Genomic DNA, 27,737 nt, shown 5'->3' with positions numbered 1-27,737 from the left:
TGCTTCCTGCCCTGACACATAGCTTCCCCTAGGGATAAAGCAAGGAAGGGGCAGAGCCAGATTACCTTCTGAAAGAGAGATCCATCACAAAGAGAAAATGAAATCTGAGGGAGCCTTTAGTGTATATGTAGGTCCGCTGAGCCACACAGTTGTTCCAGATGGATCTCAAGTGTTCCAAGAGTGGGATGTATAGCACATCTTCAGGAAAATCCAAATATTAGTTAGGGGCCTTTGGAGTGTACTTTGCCTTTATTCCCCAGTGGAGAAGCTATGATTGGATTGGGCTACCACCATCCAGTATGAAGAATCTCAGCTGGGCAGAGTTTTCCACCAAATCAGCCCAGGGGCAGTGGGCTTCTTTATGTTCAGGCAGTGACTCATGATTCCAGTCAGTTGTGGCTGGTGGTGGCAGGCTTGTTTTCACATAACACACCTGGGAACAAGCACTGTTTTCCTCAAAAAGGGACCATGGAAGTGCCAAGCACTTAAAATTTCATGTACTTGGCTTCAGTGCAATAATAAGGCACTTTTTTTTTTAAATGAAAAAGTAATTTTTCCACTTAATTTAAGTAGTAGCTGTTTGAAGTGAGCAAATAACTATGTAAAAGCTATTATCAAAAGCAATTTTCTGAAGTCGTATTAATGAAGATAGGTAATAAAAATGAAGGTATAAAGACATAACCCTGCTTATGTTTCTGCAGGGAAGAATTGAATACCTATAATTGCCTTTTTTTTTTTTTAATACTAATGTGTTTGTCCTAAGTTTTGGTTGTTGTTTTCAACAATGAAGATAATGAATTTAAAAGAAACAGAAGAGGCCTGTATTGGAAAGATACAAGGATATCCCAAAGAACTGATATGTTCAACTAATACTCTTGAGAAAGATAGGAAGGATAGATGCCAAACTACATGGACCTTGTTTGCTGAGAGCTGTTATTAATGTGACCTCATTCCAATAACTTCTAGTCACTGTGTCTCTGTTCGTTGCTTCAAATTCCCTGGACTGACAATCATATTGGTTCAGCTGGAATAAGTCACCTACCCTTGGATCATCCCGAGGTGAATAGGTAACATCACTTAATACTTAAATTTACTTAATGCTTTCTCCATGTTGGGCATTGCTAAAGCACTTTTCATGTATTGTTTATTCTTCTACAATAGCCTTATGTTTTATGCACTGTTAGATTTCCCATTTCTCAGATGAGAAAACCAAAGCCCAGAGAGGCCAGGCAGTTACCCCAAGGTCATATAGCTTTCTCCCAACATTCAGTCTTTGGCACAGTATGCATGTATCTTTAACTTTATAACAAGACAATATAGATAGTAGTTGGGATTTGGTCTTTGCAAATGTCCTGTGTTTCTATCTTAGGGCCCCATATATATGATCATAGCCTACATCTTTTTTTCAAGCAGAAATCAGAGCTATAACCTGGTTGTTGAAAGTATTTGGTATAAACACCCTCCATGACTTACTCAAAGGTAGGAGAAACATTTGGTAGCAGATCTGACCACGGGCAGGGGCTGGAGCAGACAACAGTGGGGGTGAACTGCAGTAGTGGAGTGGGTGAGCCCACCAGATTGATGGAGATAATGAGCCAGCATTTATGGAAGTTCATACAGTTTGGTTCCACTTCCTGGGTATTGGAAATGTTAACTAGGGTTCTTGGGGATGGAGCAGAATGAGATTAGCACTTGGATGCCAGCAGGAACATGGAATCACCTATTCCTATTTAACACTAATTTAACTGAGATATTTTGATAACCCTCTCCTTTTGTTTTGTCTCTTCCTCTCCAGTTTCCTTTTTTAAACTGTCAGCCTATTGATTTACCATTATCCCTTACTTTTCTCACCTCCTTTACTTTCTGAATGCAACAGTGTTGCCTGTTCCTTTCTTTATGGCTTAATTTATGCTAGGGCCACAAACTCATAGGGCAGGTATTATAGATAGATAAATGAAGTGAGCCAGGTAAGGACTGTGTCAGAATGGAAAGCACATGTCCTTTCCAAAAAGGGAAAATTCTGCTAGTTTCAATGCTTCACATCCACATTTTCATGTAAAATTTGCAATTTTTTAAATGTTTCTCATTAGTCAGTTTTTAAAAATGAGTAGGCTCATCACAAAGCATCTGTGGGATGACTCTATCAGCAGTTGGCAGTTTTGGACATGATACTGTTGGAGGAATGAGGGAGGTTGGGAACTCTTGAATCTCCATCCTGGCTTCTAAAGGGACTGTAGATGTTCTAGTCTGTTTTCTGAGTTAGCATCTCTCTACTAATTGGCTTTATATATATATATTTTAAAGATTTTATTTATTTACTTGACAGACAGAGATCACAATTAGGCAGAGAGGCAGGCAGTGAGAGTGGGGAGCAGGCTCCCCGCCAAGCAGAGAGCCCGATGTGGGGCTCAATCCCAGGACCCTGGGATCATGACCCGAGCCAAAGGCAGAAGCTCCAACCCACTGAGCCACCCAGGCGCCCCTGGCTTTATATTATTAATCACATCTTTATTATTTATTTTTTAAAAAATATTTTATTAATTTATTTGAGAGAGTATGAGCAAGAGAGAGAACATGAGCAGGGGGAGGGGCAAAGGGAGAGGGAGAAGCAGGCTCCCAGCTGAGCAGGTAGCCTGATGTGAGACTCAATCACAGGCCCCCGGGGATCATGACCTGAGCTGAAGGCAGGCACTTAACCTCCTGAGCCACCCAGTCACTCCTTAATCACATCTTTATGTATATATTTGCATTATCGTACTGGAAGAGATATTTTTCAGCCTAACTCATTAAGATGATAATATTTGAATATAAGTTGGCTGTTTTATCTCCTCTACTCTTCCGTTTGGACTTAAAGCTCCTCTAAGGCAGAAGACTATGTGTGCGGAAGACACATTTTTAATTGTTGATATAAATATCCATTTAAAATATAAGATGAGGTATTCTTTAGTTAGAGAGATGTTTTTGTTATTCAAGTTTGTCTTCCTAATGTGTTCCTGTTTTGCGGGGCTATTTTCAGTGTTGCGTTTGTCCTTCTTTATGGCAAATTATTTGAAATGTTCTTCCTCAGTTTTGAGAGACTTTCTGAAGATCCTCAATTGCAGACTAGTTCTTGTCTCTGTTTTTATAATTTTAATATGATTAAATGAAGCTGGACTTGCAAAAAAAGTCTACTTGTAAGATTTTTACAATTAAAAAATGGTATTTTGATACTTAATATAATTTTTCTTTTATTTGTGATCTTTTTGGGGAGAAGATTTGCAGAGGTTTCAGAACACATAGGACCAAAGAATATTAGAGTTGGGAGAGGATAATAAAATCAACGTTCCACTCAGTGAAGGCTTGGTCTCTTGCAGTGGGAAGATGTTTACTACCATATGAAGCAGTCCTTTCCACTTTTAAGTGGTTGTATATTTTTGTATGGTTTTTCTTCATTGTAAACTGATAGCTGTCTCTCATCATTTCCATCCTTTGAGCCTAATACTGAGCACAGAACAAGTCTACTCCTTTTGGGCTCCCCAAATACATGGTAAGATCTTTGAGGGCAATATGTTAAGACGTTCCTCTAGTGCCTATGAATCACATTTTAGGGCATTTAATGGCATGTGGTTGAGAGCACAAGCTTTGAGGTCAAAGGACCCAGATAGAAATCCTGGTTCTTCTGATAGAATACTACGGACAAGTTACTTAACCTCTCCAAAGCTCATTCTTGGGTTGCAGTGAAAATTAAATAAGATAGTGAATGAAAATGCTCAGTAAAGTCCCTGACGATGGTCATTCAATAAATGATGTGTATAGTTAAAACATGCTGGTTAGACTGAAAGGAAGGAAGTCTTGCAGAATGTTTTAATGCTAAGCCAAGACTGCCTAGAATCTGAAGCCATGCTCCTCCCAGAAATGAGTGTTTGATGCTTATCTTGGAGAGCTCCTTATACAGCTAGAGGAAAATTATGTTGTGTGATCTTAGTTTCCCCAGAAACATAAGACCAAGGAACACTCTTAACTAATGCATAATCTTTCTACTCTAGGAAGAGTCTGTGTCCAGAATTCCAGTGGTCTTCCTTCATAGGCTTATGAACTGGGGCTCTCCACCTAGAAAGAAACCTTTGACTTCCTTAATTCTTTGCCCAAAGCCTCCTGCTTGAGTGAGATCCAAGAACCTTCCAGCTTCCTTTCTTTCTGACCTCTCTTTCCCCCTAACTCCTCCTAAGCTCTTCTTCCTCTCTCCCCTAAAAGGAGAGAGTGAGGGACAGCTGATGTCTTGCCAAACAAGAAGGCCCTTCCCTCTTACTTTAAAGGTGGTTTCCAGGGGCTCCTGGGTGGCATATTTGGTTAAGCGTCTGCCTTCGGCTCAGGTCATGATCCCAGGGTCTTGGGATCAAGTCCTGTGTCAGTGTCCCTGCTCAGAAGGTAGTCTGCTTCTCCTGCTCCCTCTGCTGTTTCCTCCACTTGTGGGCTCGTTCTCTCTCTCTCTCTTGCTGTCTGTCAAATAAATAAATAAAATCTTAAAAAAAAAAATAGAGGTGGTTTCCAATGGGAGACTAATTAAAAGTTATTTATATGATGAGAGAGTACTTGAATTGTTCAGCTGGTTTTGAAAAAAATTTAAAAACAAGCACATAGTCCCCAAAATGTAACTCATTTTGTCTTCAAGGGGTTAAATGCACTTTCTTACATTTTCATTAATTGTTTTCTTCAGCATCTGTTTATTTGTTGTAAAGATTGTCTTCTTTATTATTATTTATTTATTATTATTGTATTATTGTATTATTTATTAGATAGTGAGCCCTTGCTTTTTTGACTTACTTCCCAGTAAAAAACTAGGATATAAGTGTTTTTTTGGTGCCATACTTTGCATTTTTACATAACATGCAAGAAGCTAGTATTTGTACTTGCCTAATCAAAGGAATTTTAAACAAAATTGGAATCTATGTTTTTAAAAGTTTTGACATCTTTCTTTTTGTTTTTGTAAAATATAAAAAAAGTGATACTTAACCAACTAGGTTTACTGGGATATATTTAAATGAATAACAATGGAGCCTATTTTATATCCTTCCATCTAAAACTCTGCTTGGGATTGAGGCAAGCACATCACCTTTCTGGGTGCTTATCTAATTCTCTACCTGTATACCAAGAAATGTTACAAAAAATCACTCAGATGGATACTATCACTGTGTACTTACAACATGGGATTTTGGTTTTGTGAGAACAGGCCTAGACTAAGCAACACTTAGAGAAACTGAGAAAGATCCTGCTTATGTGTTTCCCCCAATTCTTCATTTTGACAGTATTCAAATGTATAGAAAAGTTGAAAGAGTAGTATAGTGGATACTTATTATTAACCTATTGCTATATTTACCAGTCCTTCTGTTTTATTAAAACAATTGAAAATAAGTACAGATGTCATGAGTTTCTCCAGCCTGGAAGGTAAGAATAAAGCGTCCCAAGATAAGGACTCTTTCTCACACAACTACAGTATCATTATCATACCTTAGACAATTAACAATCATTTCCTAATAATATCTAATAAGCAATCCATGATCTATGTTGTTTCTAACATGTCTTTTTGGCTTAAAAAAAAAAAGTATAGAATCTCATCAAGGTTCATGAATTTGCTGTTATGTTTTATTTGTCTTTTAAATTTAGAACATTCTCTGTTTTTTGGATATGTATATTTCTTGACATTGACGTTTATGAAGAGTCCAGGATAGTTATTTTATCGATTGCCCCACAATCTAGATTGCCTAATTGTTCTTTCTTTTTTAAATTTTAAATATTTATTTATTTAAGAGAGAAAGAGAGTGTGAGTTGGGGAGGAAAGGAGAGGGAGGGGGAAAGAATCTCCAGCAGGCTCTGCGCTGAGCAGAGCCATCTCAGCACTGGGCTCCATCTCATGACCCTGAGATTGTGACCTGAGCCTCAACCAAGAGTCAGATGCTTAACTGACTGAGCCACCCAGGCACCCCTGCCTAATTGTTTCTTTACGTGCTTTTTAGTTTTTAACCTTTTGGGAATATATTTACAGACGTGTGCATAAAATATAGATATGAAGGTTTGTGGAAGTTACCTTACCAGTCTCTGGGACCCTAAAAGTCTGGCTCTTTTATAAACCCTTATCTCTGCACTTGTTTCTTCATTGCAGTTAGAGAATGTCTAGTGCAGAGACAATTTCCTGGCACTTTCCTGCAGATCAGGGTACTAAGGCTGGGCGGCTTCCAATTTAGGCAGTTCCATTGTATTTATCTCAGATCCCCCACCGGGGTTTCAATTAGAGAAGTTATTGTTTAGTTCCCCTTCTAAAAATGTTGCATTCTGTAATTATCTTGGCTTTAAGGCATTTGGGTTGTTTTTATACTATGTGAATGCACTGGCTATTAGGAAAGTCACTTTAAAATTAGGGTGATCTAATTCAATTGTTAAAACTGCCTTAATAATTAGGTTGTAATAAGACACAATACAGGGTATACAGGTTCCTCATAACCTGGTGTTTTGGGCTGTAGAGACTCAGCATCGATCCAGAGGTGGTTCAGAGTTCTTTATTAAAAAAAAAAAAAAAAAAAGAAAAAGCCAAATGTTAAAAATATTATGACCTGGCACGCTTGGAAGGCTCAGAAGGTTAAAGCCTCTGCCTTCTGCTCAGGTCATGATCCCAGGGTGCTGAGATTGAGCCCCATATTGAGCTTCCTCCTCTCTCTCTGCCTGCCTCTCTGCCCACTTGTCATCTCTGTCTGTCAAATAAATAAAATCTTTAAAAAAAAAATTATGACCTAGGTCAACTTTGTCTTTACTCTTCTAATTACCTTTATTTCTCTTCCTGCATACTCACAGTGCTTTCTTGTTCTCAACCGAAATGCTAAATGGTGATGATAGATGATGGTGTAAATTGGGGTCCTTAACTTGAAGTCAGTGGGTCAGTGAACCCAAGAAAATCATATGCAACATTTGTGTATATTTGCCCATGTACTCTGTTCTGGAGAGATGTTTCCATAGATTGCTTCAACTTTTCAGGGGTGCCTGTGAGCCCCAAATGGTTAAAGGCACTGGTTAAATAGTTACTTCCTACTAGGGCCTTTGCTCTTCTGTCTGACTGTTGGTATGGTATCTTTCTTTTTATTAATCTTTTTGTGTGTTTGTTTTGGATTAAAATATTACAAGAAATAAAATTAAATCAATTTATAATATTAGTCAACACCCAGACATAACCATTGTTTACATACTGGTAAATGGTTATCTACCTACCCATCATCTGTCTACCTATTTATCAATCATGTATTTGTTTATCCATCTACACACACACACACACACACACACACATTTTTTAAAAGAATCATTCTATATGAACTCTTTATACTTTTCTAAGTGTAGATCGATAACACTTTTCTTTAATTGTTGCATTGTAGCTCATTATATGGATATACTGTAATTATCCCATCTCCTATTCATGGACATAGATGTGTATATATATATTTTTTCTTTTTTTTTTTTTTAGATGTTCATATTTTAATATGAATCACACTTTAGGCAAGGTTTGAACAAGGGAGATCTTGGAGCTTTTGCTGGTTGCAAGAACCCTCTTTGTCTTATTCTTGCTAGCCCCACATCAAAGTCGAGGCTCTGGATTTTGGGCCAGGGAACATGTTTGTTTTTTCCAAAAAAATGAGAACTGTACTCTTACATGCCTCTCTCTAGCCCCCAAGATAGTGACATGAATTGGCAAGTCATCGCAAATCAGTAAAGCATATAACAGTCTTATAGGATCAATCGCCTTCAGAGCAGCTTCTTTTAAATCTGTTCTCAATTTTCAAGATTCAAATGGGCCTAATTTTGTATAGTTTACTTACATTTTTTAAAGTGTTTATGAAAATTATTATGAAAACAACAACAACAACAACAACAACAATAAAACCCCGAATACTTTCTTAAAATGCTTGAATCGTGTAACCTGGGAGACTTGACCAAAATATAAATATGTATGATTTCCCTGGGTCTCTGTGTCTGTATCTATATTTTCATATGATATATTGCTGAAAGAGGTGTTGCTGATTGTCTTTTTTTCCTTTTCTCTCTTATCTGTTTACCACTGACACTACTAGATTAGAGGCTGCCCTAGTCAACACCCTTGGGTCCTGGGGTAGTAACTGTTCCCATCTGGCTGTGTGTGATTAATGGTGTTTATGTCATGGCATAAATCACGTCTGGCTGTTCAATCAGCTGAGACTCTGGTCATTAAAAAGAATTACTCTATCTATAAAAATCAATAACCAGTGGTTTTTGGAACGGAGCAGTTCTTTAACAGTTATTCCCTAAATCTGTCTGTAAAGATAAACAATCAAATTACTGTAGTCACTGAAATTGTGCAGGCAACAAGAAATATAATCTTGCAGATAAAGGATGACCTTAAGTAAGGACAGGTTGGAAGCCATTTTAAGGAAGACAAGGCAACCAAAGAAACCCAATACCCTTTTGAAAGTCTTCAAGAATGTCCCCCTTTTTCATGGACCCAGCTGACAACACCACCTCAGAGAGCTCAAGATGAATTTTCTGAAAAGCGTGGAAAATAAATTAGGTTGATAATAGCATTCTGTGACTGACTTAATGCCACTCACAACTCTCTGTGGACTCTAGCTACAATACAGAAAAATCAGTTTTATGTATTTACCTCATGTTTGCCTCATACATTATTGCCATGAGGAGAACACACAAAATCTGAATAAATAAATTAGCCAAGGTGATGAAATGGCAGGTAAAATAAAATGGAAGACCACTTTATCAGGGAAGAACAGAGCTCAAGATAACCCTTAGACACTTTACTTTGTAGGAGATATTATGTGTACTGTTAAAATGGTGGTGTTGACCGTGTGTAACAACATGCCTGAATAGAGCGAGGCAAGATTAATAGTCCTGATTCACTTCTAGTTTGTTTCACAGGCTGTGGGTGAGTGCTTTGGGATGTTGCTCACACAGCCTGTTTTGCTGCAGTAGCCACCGCTTTTGTGAGCAGCCAGTGTTTTTGCTCAAATTGGAGTATGCCTCACTGATTCCTGTCTGCAACTTGCTTCTGAGGAATCGGTGACTGCAAGATACGTTTCAGGAATTCGAGTTGTACCAGTTTTGCCATCTTTACGATGTGCCTCACTTAGCCAAGTGGAATTCTAAATGGGAAAGTGAAGACTTCCCTTTGATACTCTATAACTCTGTTCCCAGAGCAGATCACATCCTGATTTCCACAGTAAGCTGGTGGCTCTCCACAGGATCACAAACCCAACTCCATCAAGAAGGCAGGACTGATCGCTCGTGCCCTTTCCCCGAATGGAAGATAGAACCCTTTTAGCAAGATATGATCCCGCAGATTTGTTCCTACGTGATGAAGGGAGGACTAACTTCAGGCAAAGGGCTTTGGTGGAAACATCCTGTTCCTCCGTTCCCTGTGTGATGACCAGGAGCTGAGAAGGGCTCTGTTTCCTGTCACAGTGCTGCCATCACCCTCATTTACATTATTGGCAGCTGTTACTTTGTTAGAAGTTTAAATTATCTGAAGAACTCTCAACTGAGTTCAGATGTTTGTTTATTGGCGCTGTCCTAGGCTTCTGAAAACAGTCTTTTGTGTTCTCCCAGCCTTAAGAAAAGCTCTTCTCAGAATCTGCCCTTCCTCCCTCCTTGCTCTTTTCTGGGAACCTGCTTCAATCTCATGAAGCAAATTAAATAAAGAGGACAAGGGGCTTAAAGCTCGTCAGAAAGGAGACTCCAGCGGTGAGGCGACCCGAAACGGAAAGGAATTGGGACTCAACATCCTGCATTTGTGCTTTGTTTTTGAAACTTCGAGTTAGTTGCCTTAATGAATTAACCAGCAGCCTAATGGAAAATGTTTCTCCTGTCCTGGTGGGGGAGCCAAATACTATAGATTTGTAACAGGAAGGCTGTTGATTCTGGCTTCATTGTTGGGCCAGTCATTTGTGAGCTGGTGGCCGGACCGCAGGCCACACACTTCTGTGCACATCTTCCATGTATTGGGACTGCCTGGGTTTTGTTTCTGCTGTCGGAGACGCCGCGGAGAAAAGATGGTGAGCCCTGGGTTTTATTTGTTGTTTGTGTATCCCTTCAGCATTGAGGATGGTACAGGATGCCAGACTCCGTTCGGGGGCAGGGAGGGGGCTGTTGAAATCGATGAGCATATGTGAGTGTTATGCTGTTAATGCTTTTTTTTTCTGTGTCATCCTCTGTAGAGTTCCGGGAACGCGTCCTATCGCTGCTCTATGTCTTCCTCTGCGGATTTTTCTGATGAGGATGATTTCAGCCAGAAATCTGGCTCCGCATCTCCAGCTCCCGGAGACACCTTACCCTGGAATTTGCCTAAACACGAGAGATCAAAAAGAAAGATTCATGGGGGCTCAGTGCTGGACCCCGCTGAGAGGGCAGTGCTTAGGATAGCAGGTAAGCGCGTTGGGGAGGGGACGGACCCCTGACGGGAGTTGCGGAAATTCACCCATCTGCGCCCCTGGGAGCCAGAGCTGGGAGCTGATGCACTGGGCCGAGGTCTGTGCTCACGGTGGGGGAGGAGGATGACCGTGTTTACTTTATGCTTGATTTCTATCGAGAAAGCAGTTTGCCCAGCCTGCTGGTGACTAAGCTGTTTGGCCCTGTCTTCTGGTTGGATGGATTGATACCTTCGAATTGCAAGGCGGATATTTACAGACACCTGCATTAAACTTTCCCTATTTACATGCCCTAGCTGCTGTTACATTCTGAAAGTATTAACTTCTGTGATTCCTAGTGTATTTGCTAGAATCTGTGAGAAAGCTCCCTTCATTTCCATTTTTTGCCCAGGGACACTGAGCTTCGCAGGTTTAAGTGGGGTGGATTCCTGGTGTTTGGTATATGGGATTGCAGAGGGAATTCCAGCAACTTGGATGCCTTTTTTTTTTTTTTTTTTTGTAATTGTAGCATCTCTGTCAGAACCATGTGTCCATAGCAGCTTTCCGTCCCTGGTGCTTTTGAAGGTTTAGCCATCATGCATTCCTGATTAATTAATATAGGGGAGGTGCCAATGTTTCTGTTCTGTTACCGGTGTTCCCTTGCACTGGGTGTAGAAGTCGAACCAGAAGGGATGACTTGTTTTACCCAGCTGAAAGCTGAGAACACTGAGGAAACCAATCCTCCAACCTCCCAGTGCCTGTGTGGTTTCTTCATATGTGTACTGTGCATGAGACTTGCTTTCTGGGGTGATTGGTCCTCAGTTCCCTCCACAATTTTCTCTTTCAGAATGGTAATGGGTAGGATAGACTAAGTCTTTTGTTGGGGGGGGGGGACTTTGGCAAAGGCCAAAGGTCAGGTTTTGTCCCCAGCTGATTTCTGCAGCCAGTGGATCTGGCCTCCTTTCTTCTCCACTCTCGGATATTCACTCTGGGGTGGTGGGTGTGTGCCCACTCAGTTTCTTTTGCCTCCCACTGTAATGCAAAGTTGGTACTTTATATTCCTCTGAGGGGCTGGTGAGGACTAGTCCAGAGCCCAGGCACCACAGCAGCAGAGACTCCCCCTACAGTCCCCCTAGTAGGATTTTCTGATTACAGGAAAAACAAACAGCTCCCAGACAGCCATTCTCTAGTCTGGGTTTCTGGGGCAACAGCCTTGAGCTTCTTCTGGCTGCTGTTGTGAGATGCTGCCTGTTCTCTTCCAGGCCTTGAGGGGAGGGTGGAGCAGTGAAAGGGTGGGAGGAGGGAGGGTCCTGGAGGGAGACTGTTTGGGAGCCAGTGAGACCAAGCAGGGGTGGTTTGAGGGAGCTGGGGCAGACCTAGATCTTACCGCCCTCCTCAAGTATTAAAAAGTGTTTAGTCACTGAGGCCTGACTCCTTGCCCGGTAGAGATACTGCTTCATTCCCCACCCTGCCCCTCCGTGAGCAGGTGTGAGGCATGGAGAGGAGGAGCCAGTATAGGTATCTTTGGCTCAGCAGAAAGGAAAGACAGGTGAAAGGAGGGTGCTGAGAGAATTTGGAGCTCTAGCCCATCAGAACAGGATGCCTGTGTTCCGTCCATTTTGTGGAAGGAAGAAGGTGCTTCTGGCTTGAGGTTTTTGTTGATGGTGACAGAAGTGCGTAATTTGCTTTTTGATAGTGCAGGAAGGGGTTATGAGAGAAGGATTGGTCAGGAATTTGTGAGGGGGGAATGAGATTATTTAAATTGAGGAAAACGACTAGGCCAGAAGTCCAGAGAAGTTGGGGGGGACTAATCATCTGTGTATACTGTAGTTGGGGAAGAAATGGAAGAACTGGGGGTTCTGATGGGATGCAGTGGACAAGAAGATATTGGTAGACGGTAAACTCACTGAGGGCAGGGGCCATGTTTTATTTGTTCTAAAATGTTCGCTGAGTTGGGGATAGCTATATGGGGATAGCTATAAAGTTAGTGTTCATTAGTGAACTTGAGACCTCAAAGTCACATACTTTAAAGAGATTAATCAAAAACAAAACAAAACTACAAACAGAATAAGCAGCCCTAATATGAAAATATGCTACTGTTTTAAAAATAAATATTGGTAAGTTGGCTGTTTTCTACACAAATCATGATAATCATATCTTGGGAGCAAAGACTTGGAGGCCAGTCTTCCGATATCTGTTTAAAAATAATGTAGCTAAAATATGAAATTCAAATATGTTATTTGTTCACCACTGATCAAACAGTGGAAGATAAGGGAACAGGGCATCTGAGCGATTTCGATGCTGTGGGTAGTTCGAAAATATACTATGAAAAGATTTCAACTTTTAACTTTATTAGACATTTTCACACTCTGCCTGAAACTCACCCATCCTTGAAATTCATCCCTAGTAAGAGATGGGGTGAGGTTCAGAAGTGGTATGAGGATGTCCATTGTGTTCATTACTTAGTAATAAAGGAGTTGAAAGTCCAATATTTTTATTTGTTTTTAAGGTCATAAAAATAAAATTGAACATGAAAATGCCTAGAGTCAAAAAGACCTTATGGTGTGTGGGATAACTAAATTCATTCACATTTAATAAATATTGATCGAGTCCCTGGAATAAAATGAAGAAAAGCACATAGTTCTGCTTTTAAAGAAGTTATAGTCCAAAATGATAACTGGATATGTTGTTAGACTGTTACAACATGGCGTGAGAGATTAGTTGTTAGGGCTATATAAGTACCTAATGTGAAAAGAATCCAGAAGAGAGTCTAATTAACATGGACAGAGAATGGAGCCTGAAAGCTTCTGAGGGGAGGTGCCACTAGAAGTGAGAATTAAAGAGCTTGATGGGAATAGGGGGAAAGGGAAGACTACTTCAGAGGGATGGAACCATAAGAACAAAGGTAGGGAGATGTGTTTATATGGAAATTTCAAGTGCAATGCATAGTAGAACATGGGATTTGGTAGAGAATAGCGGAAATGGAAAGGTGCCTATGTGTAATACTGAGGAGACTGGACCATTCATGCTGTAAGTGGTGAGGAATTATTGAAAGATTTTCGGCAATGCAGTGATATAATCAGGTTTACATTTTAGAGAGTCTTATGTCACATGTCTGACACTTGACGATTTTAAAAGTGCTTTTGCACTTACTGTAGTGTTCTCACTTTAAAGTCGGAGACTACGCCTTTCCTATATCTCAGGGTCAATGTGAGAAAAAGATGACGAAGTGTAAGGAGTGGGGCTTTATAATATCCATTGTATAAATGACTTTTATATAAGAACTATAGATCTGCTGTTCTTAGTTACTGGATATGGTAGGCTGAGTTTTTTATTCTTGAAGTGCCCGTAAAGGTACACGGTTTGTTGGGAACAGTGCTATTTTAAAATATGGATTTTTGTCCCATGTAAATTCTTTAAAGTTGGAATTGAAGGGTCTAAGCAGAGTCAGACTTTGGACTCAGGCAAACTTGGATTTTAATTCTCCCTCTATCACAAGCTAGTTGTATTTTCTTTGGCAACTTACTGAATTTTTCTCATCTTCATTTTCTCTATTAAAGGGTCATGGCTGTGGCAAGTAAATAAAGTAGTGAGTGCAAAACATTTTACAAATTCTTTGGCATATGGTAAATGCTGTATAAATGATAGTTTGCAAATGGTCAGATGCTCTTTTTTTTAGATTTATTTATTTGAGAGAGAGAGAGATCATGAGCAGGGGGAAAGGCAGAGGGAGAGAGAGGATTTCAACTAGACTTTGTGCTAAGCACAGAGCCCAACATGGGGCTTGATCTCACGACCCTGAGATCATGACCCAAGCTGAAACCAAGGGTTGAATCCTTAACCAACTGAGTCGCCAGGAGCTCCATGGTCAGATGTTCTTATGGCATTTACTGTGTTGTCTCATTTAGTCTGTGAACAACCTTATGAAGTAGGTATAGTTATTTTCTCCATTTTTTAGTCCAGAAATCTGCTGAGAGAGGGAGAGACTCTTCCCAAGGTCATACAACTAGCAAGTGGTGGATCTTGATCTGAATTCAGGCATTCTTAGCTCCAGAGGGTAGCCTCTTAACTGCTGTGCTTAACTTCTGCTTCCCTATGGAACAGACTATTATTATTAGCAGGTTGACCCAATATTACCATTCCAAGAATGCATGGGGCAAAGGCTATCTTTATAGAAAACCCCAATGCTGCTGCTGTTCATTTTGACTGTCTCCTTAAAAGGAGAGTTAAAATCAATTAAGAGTGCATTGATTATATTCACAAAACTGGATGCTGCTGGGTTTCAGTCTCTGATGGAGGCTCAGACTGTGCCCTCAATGACCCTAGTCATTGTAAAGGAGACAAAACAATTTTGAGAGGGATTCATGTACGTGTGTGGTCTATAAATGGAATGACTTTTAGGGATCTAATTGTTAACCCTTTCATTTCAAGAAGGTGTCACAGATGATGCATGCTTGTTACTTCATGAACCAATGTGTACAACATACCAAGCTGCGAGAAAACCATTGATCCTAGGAGCTTGGTGGGACATGGACTCAAACTCAGATTATAAACCAGTGGTCAGGACAGAAAGAGAGATACGGTTTTGCTTTGGGATAACAAAAGTAGTACAGTTGCTCAGAAGAAGTAAAGATTTCCAACTCTAACTCAAGTAAGTTTTTTTCCAGGAGTGTACAGTTTTTAGTACTTATCCCCATCTAAGAGTTATTGAAAAATGGTCCAGATTCACAACATTGAAAGGGGAAAAAAAAACTCATCAAGGACAAAAGGTCAGTATATATGAAAGAAAGAAATAGGGAGGGAAGATGTGGGCAAAAGATGAAACTGTCAAGTCAGATGGTCAACAACGCATTGATTTATCTTTTAATAATTATAGCTAACATGTGTAAAGCCACAGACTTATAAGGTAGGCACCATTAACCCCATTTTACTGATGAAGAGAGGCCAGAGAGGGTAAGTAACTTGGCCATGTCACACAGTTAGTAAGGAGGCAGGATGCTGACTTCAGTCAGTACTCTTAAACATCTGTGTACGCGTCTGAGTACCAAATGGTTCTTGGATCCTTAAAACTCACCACTTTAGTATATGACATTCCAAAGTTAAGGGAATTGTATCCATTTTGTTCAAATTCAGAAGATACCAGTACTGTGTGGAATGAATAATGGGTAAAGAGAAGGAGGGAGGGGACAAAGTAAGCTGGAGGCACTGAGAGCTAACCCGCTGTGGCCGCCTCCCAGGAGCGCCGCGGCAGATGCTCGGGCCGGCTCTGGGGGGCGGAAGGGAGGGACTGAGGGCTGGTCCGCCGGGCGCGCAGGCGCAGTGGCTTCCAGGCTGTCAGGCCCTGACGCGCGGGGCCACCTGCAGAGGCCGCGCCGCCCCGCCCCCGAGATGTGCCCTGGGAAGGGACCCTGGTCCCTCCCCGCCCCGTGCGGCACTGAGTGACCTGAGTCCCTCCGTGCCTTAAGCAGGGTCGAAGAGTATTTTCCACTCCTGCCCCTGTCATCCCTTCCCGGGGTAGACCTCCGACTGCTCAACCCATTTGGTTGGGGGGGGGGCGGGGGACGCGGTAGGGGGGGGGCTGCTGCGCTCGTCGGTGACCGCGATCTGCGGCTTTGTTTCCCAGGCACCTGTTGTGGGTCCCAAATAGAAACCTCACCCTTGGGGATCCGGGCCGGCCGGCCAGTGTCCGGGGGTGGGCGTGCTTGGCCGTGAGATCAACCCGGGTGGGCGGGCCGGAGAGGGGCCCCGGGGCGCCCGGCCCTGCCTGGGGAGGGAGGGGCCGAGCCGCGCCAGGGTCGGAGCCCAGCCAGCCGGGGCGCTGACCGCCGCGCTTGCCCCCTCCCTTCCGCCCTCCGCCCTCCCCCCTCCCTCTCTCCCGGGGCGCGGGCGAGTGTCTGCGGCGTGGCGGCCAGGAAATGCCGCAGATGCGCCGCGCAGCATCCCGGGCGGAGGCAGCGCGCCCGTCCTCCGGCACCGCCGCCGCGGCCTCAGCCGGGCCCGCAGCAGGCGCCCAGCGCAGGGCCAGGGCGACGGCCGTGCTGCCCGCAGAGGGTCCCGGCGCCCGCCACCCTTCGCCCGTCACCACTGGGCTCCAGGCTCCTCCGCGTGGCGTGGCGCTGCTTGTCGCCGCCCCCGGGCTCGCCGAGATTTGCTGCTGCTGAAACCTGAGAGGGACTCTGGCTCCCCGGAGCGGCGGCCCCGCACCCGCAGCCAGCCAGGGGGCCTGGGCGTTTCCTCTGCCGGCTCCGGCGCCCACCGCCCCCTCGCGCCCCTGGCTCTGCGTCTCCGGCTTCAGCGCTCTCCCCCAGCCCGCCGCTCCTTCCGCTTTTCCAGTTCTCAAGGCTGCGTCTTGCTGACTACGATAGTCTCTGGGGTTAGGAGGGGGAAAGGGGAATTGGCCAGTCATCGCTTAGATAAACTTCAGTATGGCGGGGTATCTCTCGCCAGCTGCTTACCTGTACGTGGAGGAGCAGGAGTACCTCCAGGCCTACGAGGATGTTCTGGAGAGGTACAAAGGTATGTGGTGCCCCGGGCTCCGGCGGCGGGGCTTAGCACGCACCAGCCCGGTAACCGTTATCTTTGCTTAACCAGAGCCACTACTCCTTGGGCACAGGTAAACAGGTGTCTGGGCCAGTCTTGGGAATGGACCAGGGTTTTTTGGATAGGATTTAGTGACCTCAACTCAGAGAGAGTGGTGGGGGTGGGCGATGGTCCGGAGACGCCCTTGGAGTGGGGGGAAGGGGTTTGGGTTTCAAGCACATTGCATTTTCTCTCCCTTGTAGAAGCTCTTAAGTACTATGAATAATCATAATTCTTCCTGGGAGGGTGGCTGCCGGTTAATTCTCCACGGGATTACTAAGGCATTGCTGCTCTTGCTTTGCATGGGGTGTTGGTTAACCCTACAAAAAAAGGTTCTTGGGTTCTTAAATTTAAAAAAAAAAAAAAAAAGGTTCTTGGGTTTCACCACTGAGAGCATCCCCAAATCATTTTTCTTAGAATGATTTTATTTGAAAAAAGTTTGTGGTTTGTGAGTATATGCCTATTCTTATGCATCATAAAAATTACTTGATTGTGTGATGGATGAAAGCCTTAAGTCAGTGAGTCTGTTGTAAATTTAAATGTAAAGCAGTATATTTTGAAATGCTTTTCTGCCTATTTATGTTTGGGAAATTCTGTGCCAACCTGATAAATTTTTTATATTTTAGTATTGTTTACTTTGACTTTATAGTTAAATATAGTGTTAGACAAAGTGCATCGGCTCATCTTAAAGAGCCTTTTTGTCTCTGGAAATCATTTTTCAGTATGTACAGACAAGAGACACAGTAAGGAGACCAAAACACTCCCCACCCAGGGTTACTGACAGACCCTTGATATATTAATAGTGAAGAGTGGCCGGATTCATAGCTTGGATTCAGAGGGTTTTGTATCTTTCGAACATTTGCTTTGGTCTTAAGAAACGATATCTGCAAATTGAATGGAGGGTTATATGGTTAAAAATGGCATGCATTGCTACTTTTCTATTAGCAGAAAGTAGAAATATAAAATCCTGAATTGAACAACTAAATTCCAAATTTCCAAAATGCTCACAGTCTACCCAGAAATGTATTTTATCTCTTTCTAGAACATGTTTTGTTATTGACATTCTTTTAATCCATGTTGAATTTGTAAACAGCGCAATCAGAATTCCTTTGTGCCAAGACTCTATTGTGTATAACATTGCCACTGGGCAAGTGCATTGATATTTTAGGCTAAAGCACATCGGTAGCATTTATGTTACGTGTGTAATACATTCATATTTATTTCTGTCTTTACATTTTAAAATAAGGTTTTTAATCAGTTTTCTCCAGAACATGAAAAATGAAAAATATTGCAATGCAGATTAACAAACCTTATTGAAGACTACACACCTGTGCTGTTTAAAATCCAAAAGCAAAAAAGTCTGGAAGTTTTTTTCATACTTTAGAAAAAAATAACTGCTGTGTGAATTTTTGTCTCATCAAGTTTTACCTCAGTGATGTATGGGTGATTTCAGGTGACTTTGAAAACGATAATTGTTGCTTTGACTTGTCTTGCAGAAGCAAGCATTCTTTAAAAGCTTGTTTCTCTTTGCCTTTGAAAATAAAAAAAAAAGATCCAAAGGCCATTGCATTTCTCACTACACTTCATTTTAATTATAGCCTAATGATCATCATTGCAGTTAAATATACTCTTTCAAACCTACAGTCCCAAATTTCACTGAAGAAGTGAGCAATGTTACCTTCATTTTCTTTGTGGTCTTAAAATGCTTAGCTCATCAGCTTGTGCTTGGCTTTATAGATGTCCTATGTTTCATTTAGTTTTGGAAAGGAAAGTAAGAGTATTGGCCAGTGTATTATACGTAAAGCTGGGGACCTGGAAAACTCATTGTTTCCCAGTTTGTTTTGAAGCCAGTTATGATTTCCCATCAGTATCCAATACGATGACTTCACTGTAGTGCTTATTAACCGTGATGACTTGCTATGGGGGCTGATCTAATCAGGAAAGAATTGTAGGCTTTGAATAGGGAGTGTCAGTTCACTAAACTTTCAAAGTACAGTCGCTCATTTTCTGAAATCATGCATTGTTCAAACATTTCACATTCCCATTTGAACTTAAGAGAGGTTATTTGATTTTTATTTCTGACAAAGTTCCTTGGTTACAGAATGAGTTTGCATTCAGCTAGAGTATTATCAGGTTGCCAAGTTATCATATGCCCCAGCTGTTGAATAGTGTAAGTGGTGGAGTCAGCTGGAACAAATTCAAAATTTGTCTGTTGTCAGAAACGTAGAATTATAATAATCTATACTGTCAGCAGTTATGAGTATTGGATTTAGAAGCTGAGAGTTTTGTTAGGCTTAGTCCTCAGATGGCCTGTGCGAGGACTTACAACCCAGTCCTTTGTAGAAAACTGAGTAGTACCAAGTTAGTGAGCCCCAGTTGTTTATGATGTGGTCTGTTCTTATGTCTTGCTTTGGTCCTTCACTTCTGAGTGAAAACAGACGTTCGATGAATTAGAACAACACAGAAAGAGCTGTTTGCTGCAGAGAAGAGTGCAGTGCTCTGATTCATATTGTAGTTCTCTTGCTTATAAGATATACTCATAGCCGGAATATTCAGGATATCTGATTAAAAAAACATCACATTACTTCAGCTAATAGCACAGTCAGGGTGAATAAAGGCACTTATTTACAAATAAGACACATTTATTTATTGTTTATGCTAGAAACTGCCCATGTCAGTGGCTTTCTTATATATATATATATATATTAGATTATCCAGTGTATTTACTATGTAATATGAAACATGTTTAGCTTAGCATAAAGGACAGAATGATCCCTCTTGTTTTTTTGGGGGGGCAGTATAAGGAAACTCACCTGTATACTGTTATCTTGATTAATTATACATTTTTATATTATTAATATTAGCTCTCACCTGAATCTGAAATTCTGCTACTTAATTCTGTCATTGGAAGATTTAATTTTCTCAGCACTTTTTGAAAAGGTTGTTAAGTGTGAAAATGACATCATTAATGTGAAACCAATAAATTTTATTTTATACATTTTAGCCTAATTTAGAAAGAAGGCAAATTATTTCAGCCCCCAAAACTGGATCTTTTCCTATTGATCTAGAAATCAAGCAGTTGTCCCCAGACAGCTGTAAAAAAATGTTTCACTATCATTCTCTGTGAAAGGTGAGTGGCAGATTTTTTACTTATCTAGAACATCACTGAAAAACCCTCTTTGATGATTTTGAAAGAAAGGCAAAAAATTTTTTTTTATTTTTTTATTTTTTTTTGCTTGTTTGTTTTCCATGGAAACTTTGAGTAATTGCTTTAACCTCTTCTCTCAGGGCTATGTAATTCTGCCTATGTGCTTGGTGACTGAAGGGACTGAGAACCACTACACCTGTAGTTTTCATCTTCACTTCAGTTTTATGGCCTGCATAGATGTGTGGTTGGAAAAAATCCTGTCATTTTGTTGTGTGAGCCGACTCTGGTGCCATTTGGATTGAAAGTTGGAATGTAAAGTTTTCTGGAACTCCCCCCCCCGCTTCATACTGTGTAGTCTTGGAAGGTCTTGTTCGGTGGTTTTCACTTGGCTTCCAGGATTCTACAAAAACTTGATTTCAGATTTCATCTGCTCATGCTCTGCTCATGGCTTAATGTACTTGTCAGTTGTGTAATAAGTGAACTTTAACTGTGCGGCATCATGATAGCACTGTAGTGCTGCAAGTTATAACAACATTCATTTGGGCCTTTTCTTTTAACAAATGAAGTGGGCTTAGTCTGGAAATCAATGTTAGCTAAGGTTGTATTTGGTTGTTTGTAACAGAAAACAGATGAGAGTGTTTCTTTGTCTCAGGTACTGAGAAGATGTGGTAGGCAGGTAGGCCGACCAGGATTGCAGGATACTTTTATTTGCCAGTGGGACCCGAACTTCTGTATTGTTGTTTAGCCGATTCTCAGTGGCCGCTCAGCCACGGAGATGTCTTTCTCTCATCACAAGATGGCTGTTCCTCTTCAGCCATTGTGTCTTACTTCCAGATGGAAGAAGGAGAATTGCAGGGGTGCCTGGGTGGCTCCGTTGGTTAAGTATCCAAATCTTGATTTCAGCTCAGTTCATGATCTCAGGGCTGTGGGATGGAGTCCTGCCTGGTGCTCTGTGCTGAGAGTGGAATCTGCCTGTTTTTCTCCCTCTGCTCCCCTCCCCCCATAAATAAATAAATAAATAAATAGATCAATAAAATCTTTATTATTATTAAGTTTTAATATTTAATTTATTTATTTGACAGAGGAAGACACAGTGAGAGAGGGAACACAAGCAGGAGGAGTGGAAGAAGGAGAAGCAGCCTTCCCGCAGAGTGGGGAGGACTATGCGGGGCTCCAGCCCGGGACCCTGGGATCATGACCTGAGCTGAAGGCAGATGCTTAATGACTGAGCCACCCAGGAGCCCCAGTAAATAAAATATTTAAAAAAAAAGAGAGAGAGAGAGAGAGAGAGAGAAGAAGGAGAATTGCAAGGACAAAGGACAGAAGGTGAAAACTAGTTGAGTTAGCCTCCTTTTAAAGAGGTTTTTTAGAAGCCCACCCAGCAACTCTCGCTAATACCTCATTGGCCAGAACTGTGAAAGGGGCCACTGCTGTCTACATAGCAGCTACGAACATTTGAACAGGGTTGAAGTTCTGTTGGTTAAAGAGTCAGGCAAAATGGTTATTTGCAACCAGCAGTGTCTAGCACACAGAGGTAAAGTATCTGCCCTGGAAGTAGAAGGTTAAAGTTTGGACACATATTAACATCCCTAACACAGTATATTTGACTTTGCTAAAGTGTAAGAGAATATCTGAAAGATCCATGGAAATCTATGAGGATTTTCAATAGGACACGGTTGGATGTTTTATAATGTTACACCATGGGTTTAAAAGTAATTTCTTCCCAAATAATTAGGGTTTAAATTGGCCGAAGAATTTACTTGTTGCTTCATACTGTAAGGAAATATATCCATCTAGGAATGTAAGCAGTTATTAGATATTGTTAGCGAATTTAACTTTGAACCCAAAGAGCAGACTGATGCTTCTTTAGTTTCTTTTGTTCTGACTTAGACTTTTGTAGTTATCTCAACATTTATTTGCTCAGAGACTTTAAAAAAGCTTTATGCTTTTGAAAATTTTTTATTTGAGCAATTTGGAGGCTCTTATTATCTGGCTCAGGAACGATTGTAGACAATAAATGACATGGAAGGAGAGGCAGTGGGAACAATTTATTGTTCTATGGTTATTCTGTAGTCAGGCAAAGAAACGTCTGTGTTTTTGTGTTTGGGTCATGTGAGCCCAGGAGCCTGGCTCTTTGGGGAGCTGAACTGTTTGCCCAAAGTGTCTTCATGAAATTGGAGCCTGTAAAAACATCCGAAGCTATAGAGGTGACAAAAAGAGGCTGTCATATGTTCCTTTCTGTTTTAGTTCCACAACTAAGAATGAAAATGTATAAGATATCTGGCTGTCTATGTCTGATGAAAAAATTAAGTAAGAAGATTCGTAGTTTAGAATGTTTAGTCTTTCTTTCTTTTTTTTTTTTAATATTTTATTTATTTATCAGAGAGAGAGGGGGGAGAGAGCGAGCACAGGCAGACAGAATGGCAGGCAGAGGCAGAGGGAGAAGCAGGCTCCCCGCTGAGCAAGGAGCCTGACGTGGGACTCGATCCCAGGACGCTGGGATCATGACCCGAGCCGAAGGCAGCTGCCCAACCAACTGAGCCACCCAGGCGTCCCAAATGTTTAGTCTTTCTTATTCATTACAAAGAAAGTCGGGTGGTTCTATTACATGGGACTTATCTGTCTATAATGGCTTTTGAAAAAGAAAGACTTTGGTGTCCATTTCTCAGCTCTTACTAAGTTAGGGGTCAAGGCTACCTGTTTCCAAAGAGTAATTTTAGGCAGATATCTGCTGAAGTATATCATTATTTCTGTTAGAGATCAAATAAGGATTTTATTTATTTTTTGGTTTATTTCCTTAATGCAATTTTATTTGCTGTTATTTTTCAACCTATTCTTAATCACTTTCGGAAGAGGAAGCAAATAATTCTGCTTGGTTTGGGTGTTGTGTAAAGTTATGTACTTGGGGTCAAATGGGATTTTACCCTGTGAGAAGGTGAAGGTCCCAGGGAGGAAAGCTTGAGAAAAGAGACTAGTGTGACTGTACCATTTCATTAGCATAGCCAGAGAATCCAGTTTGAATGTTTGGCTAAAGTTGCATAGTAAGTTTTAGAGATGGCAGTGCATAGAGGTTGTAGGAAGATGGAAATGGGTAAATATGGAGGATAATGTTGGACCAGATGGAAAAGAGCCTTGAATGCCACACTGAGGATCAAGTTTCGGCTTTATTCTGTAGGTAGGGAAGGGACCCCTGATGATCTTCAGTGGGGTGTTACCAATGAAAATAGTGTTTAGAGAGATAACTCTGGTAAAGGTATGGAGTATTGAGTGGAAAGGAATATTCAAGAAGCAGGGAGACAGGTTAAGAGGCCATTGTAAAATTATGGTACTTGGAGTAGAAGGCTGATTCAGGAGAAATGGTAGAAATTGACAGGATGGCTAATTGGTTGGTTTTGAGTGTGGGACAGGAAGGGGTGCAGTGGCTTCCATTGTTGAAGTTATATTGAAGAAGTTTGAAGTATTTTCTTTTTAATTTGTGTAAAAAAGATTTGTAGTGTGTTCATTAGAAAATGCTTTTGAAATAAATTTTTAATATTAACCATTATTAGACCTTCTTTGGTAATGAAATGGAATGAATGCTGTTTTCTTGACATTGGAAATACAGCAAGTAGTATGACCTAGAAAATTAGAATGTTCTAGTTAATGTAGGGCTCCTTAAGTAATAGCTTATCAACCTTATTGGGAATCCTCTGAACAGGATTTGTAGTATCTTAGAGCAGAGATTTTGTTTTCTTTAAGAAAATAAAATTACTAGTTTAAGATCCTTTGTAGAAGGAACTGTAAATGATTAAAAAACAAACCTTTCAGTGTATTTCAGTAATTTTTTTCATTTGCCACGTTTTTTTCATTACATAAACTTGAGATTTGTAGAGTCAGGTTTGTTTGGTATATAAGGAGTTCAGTGGTTATATGATCATGTAAGTTCTAAGCCATCTTTGTTTATGGGTTCAGCTTTTATACACCTACTTATATACTGGACAGTGCTGGGTATTATGAATGAATTATGTATGTATCATTTCTAATCCTCATAACTCTTTATCTTGGCTACAACTACCACCATTTTACTAATATGAAAATTGAATCTTAGAGAAATTAATTTTCCTGAGATCATATAGCTATAAGTGGTGTCTGTGGCATTTGAGCAGAAAGTGTATATTTGACATAAACTATATATAATTTTTTGACATAAACTATATATTTTGAATTTTGTTACACTGACTGGTAAATGTTACAGAAATTGCTTTTATCAATATTTTTTATTAGGATTATGATTTTTGATTAATATAACGACTGCTTGAAGTGTGTTAAATGGATTCATGAAATTAAAATTAATAAAAGTGTATAGGGATTTATTTCAATTCAAGTGTTAAATAGACTTTGGAGCTTGAACTTTTATATCTTAGCTGGAGTATAAATTCTAATTATTAGATATCCATGAAAGGAAAATAAAATTTTAGTGTGAACATTTTCAGTGTATATTTTGGTCGAGGAGTTTTTGAAAAGAATTAAGTTTTGTAAATGTCACCAGTGAATGTGGCCACTTTGATACATGCCTGAAATGTTTCCTGGAAAGAATCGTCAAAGGGAATTGACAAAGTCTTGATTTTTCTCTAGTGGGTGAAAATATTTCTCAGTGAATCCTGGTATTAAAGTCATTATACAAAGATACTATTGTCCCAGTGAATTAAAACATGCCCTTATTTTCAGTGTCAGAGTTCCCCATCTGGCCATGCCAGTGTAACAATTTGTATTCTTAATTCTTGGTATGAAATACTATTACTTGGCGCCCTCTTTCACTACCTTTATTAAGCCAGTGAGGTATGATGCATCAGGTCGAGCTCTGGGTGCATGATGGTAGGATAGAGTACTGCATAGGAAGTATTTTGAGCAGTAGAGATTACATGGACCATCAGTGAATGAGGTAGACCCAAGAACTCAAATCCTCTGTCTCCTCTTAGGCCAGTAGTCTTTTTTATTTTTACTTTTTTGAGTGAATAGACTATGAGAGTAGTTTTAGTTTCATAGAAAAATTGGGCAGAAAGTACAGAGTTCCCATATACTCTCTCCCCTCCCTTCACAGTTTCCCCTTTTGATCTTGCATTGGTGTGGTATGGTTGTCATAATTGATAAACCAATATTGATATTTTATTACTAACTCATATCCATAGTTTACATTAGGGTTCACTGTGTTGTACAATTCTATGGGATTTGACAAATGCATATATCATGGGTTTAACATTACAGTATCATACAGAATTGTATCTCTGCCCCCAAATCCTCTGCATTCTACCTATTCATCCCCTACAGTCCCTAAACCTCTGGCAACCACTGTTCTTTTTACTGTCTCCATAGTTTTGCCTTTTCCAGAATGTTATATAGTTGGAATCATATTGTTTGCAGCCTTTTCACACTGGATTCTTTCACTTGATAATAGGCGTTTAAGGTACCCCTGGATCCCTTCATGGCCTCATAGCTCATTTCTTTTTATTGCTGAACAATATTCCATTGTTTGGATGTACCACATTCTGTTTATCCACTCATCTATTGAAGGACATCTTACTTGTGTTCAGTTTTTTCAGTTATGAATATAACTGCTATAAACAGTTGTGTGCAAGGTTTTGTATGGACATACGTTTCCAGCTCATTTGGGTAAATATCTAGGAGTACAACTGTTGGATCATATGGTAAGGCTTTGTTTATCTTGTAATAAACTGCTAAACTGTCTTCCAAAGTGGCTGTACCATTTTGCATTCCCACCAGTGATGAGTGAGAGCAATGCATGAGAATGATGCATCCTCATGAGCAGTGGGTATTGGCAGTGTTTTGGATTTTAATCATTCTAATAGGTGTGTAGTGTAACAACATGACGTGGAACATCTTTTTATATGCTTATTTGCCATCTGTATCTCTCTTTTGGTGGGGTGTCTATGCAGATCTTTTGGCCACATTTTCAAAATTAATTAATTAATTAGAGATAGACTGAGAGAACATGATCAGGGAGGGGCAGATGGAGAGGGAGAGGGGAAGAATCTCAAGCAGACTGTCCACTGAGCACCGAGCCCAACACGGGGCTTGATCCCACAACGCTGAGATCATGACCTGAGCGGAAACAAGAGCTGGACACTTAACCAGAGGAACCACCCAGGTGCCCATTGTGTACTTTTTAACTGGATTGTTTATTTTCTTATTGTTGAGTTTTAAGAATTCTTTTTATGTTTCAGGTAATAGTCTTTTATCAGATATGTGTTTTGCAAATGGTTAATTTTTTATACTGGTACCTCCTTTAGACACTTTTAAACCATTGCATATTATGTTGTTTAAATAAGGCCCTGATTATTATTATTATTATTATTTTTAAAGATTTTATCCATTTATTTGACAGAGAGATCACAAGTAGGCAGAGAGGCAGTCAGAGAGAGGGGGAAGCAGGCTCCCCGCTGAGCAGAGAGCCTGATGTGGGGCTCAATCCCAGGACCCTGAGACCATGACCCGAGCCAAAGGCAGAGGCTTAACCCACTGAGCCACCCAGGCGCCCCAAGGCCCTGATTATTTTCTTTCATCTGGTCATACTGTTTTTAAGTACTGCTTTGTTTTGGGTACATGCATGGACTCTTGTAGCTGCTTTGTGGGATTGCATGTGGTAGCTCAGGGTTCAGCTCTCTGACAGTTTGCTTAGTCTCTCTGCATGTGCTGCCGCTGCGATTCAGGGATCCAGCTCATTGGCAGCTATGATGCCTTATAGCACTTGAGTCTAAAATTAGTCGAACTGTTCTATTTTAAGGATAAACTGAAATTAGTAGTCCATGTCCTGAAAAACATGTGAACGTTAAACTCTTAGGATATTGGATTACTTACTTAAAATGTAATCAGAAGTAGGGTTAGATAGCTAGTTGTTGGTTTTAATCTTTTTTAAAGTGAGTTTTTGTTATGGCAATTTATGGCCTGGGTATGATGGTATATGTATATAATATCTAAGAACATAAAGTTTTACTTTTGTCTCTTAGACTGAAGGGAGTGCTTTTACCAAAGTGATCATGTTTGAGTTTTAAAATCACATGAGTTAAGAGGGAGAACAAGATTACCTGATTTTTTCCTTCAGCTCATTTCAGAAGAGCCACACACTGAACATTTATGAATGCTGGAACACCACTGACTATCTTTGTTAGGTAGCCAAATGATGAAAGTATTTGGTGGTTCCTTCTGTGATCTACATAACAGAAACTAGAGAATATTGAAAATAGTAGGAAAAAAACTGAGTGAAGTTTGTTCAGAGTTTGATTTTGTGTACAGTGTGGATTTTATAATCCCCATTAAGTGAGGGCTTATGATTATGAAGGTATTTGCAATGTGACTTTATCTTTAAGGCAATCTCAGAAGCAATAACTTTTAGCTGCTATATATAATTTGTAGTCTTTATATTTTTTCTTTGAAAAATTTTGGGGGGAGTGAAGGAAGTATTGAAGAATTTTAAGTTACAGAAAGCAAAATGCAAGGATAGTGTGCTTTCCTTGTGGAAAAACAGATGTACTTAACTTAGTCTCCATCATTTTCCATTTAGAAAACTTTGTAGAAATTTAAATTTGGCCTCAATAGAATTAAAA

General features: G+C 40.5%; 1 protein-coding gene across 15 annotated transcripts in view; it reads left to right on the top strand.

Annotated features, from left to right (window-relative positions):
• The window catches only part of DST (dystonin), a 475,119-nt gene that overhangs the window by 100,411 nt on the left and 346,971 nt on the right, over positions 1 to 27,737 (top strand). For 8 of the 15 annotated variants that reach the window (XM_032340325.1, XM_032340326.1, XM_032340306.1 and 5 more), the window contains exon 4: positions 10,221 to 10,428. In XM_032340325.1, coding sequence (XP_032196216.1) covers positions 10,221 to 10,428 — 208 coding nt within the window. Of the gene's footprint in view, positions 1 to 9,843; positions 10,059 to 10,220; positions 10,429 to 16,744; positions 16,926 to 27,737 lie in introns of those variants that run through there. The other 7 variants (XM_032340322.1, XM_032340321.1, XM_032340317.1 and 4 more) reach the window with 3 other exon arrangements.

Source organism: Mustela erminea, chromosome 4, assembly GCF_009829155.1.
Source record: "Mustela erminea isolate mMusErm1 chromosome 4, mMusErm1.Pri, whole genome shotgun sequence".
Taxonomy (NCBI): Eukaryota; Metazoa; Chordata; class Mammalia; order Carnivora; family Mustelidae; genus Mustela; species Mustela erminea.
This window is presented reverse-complemented; position numbering and strand designations above follow the sequence as displayed.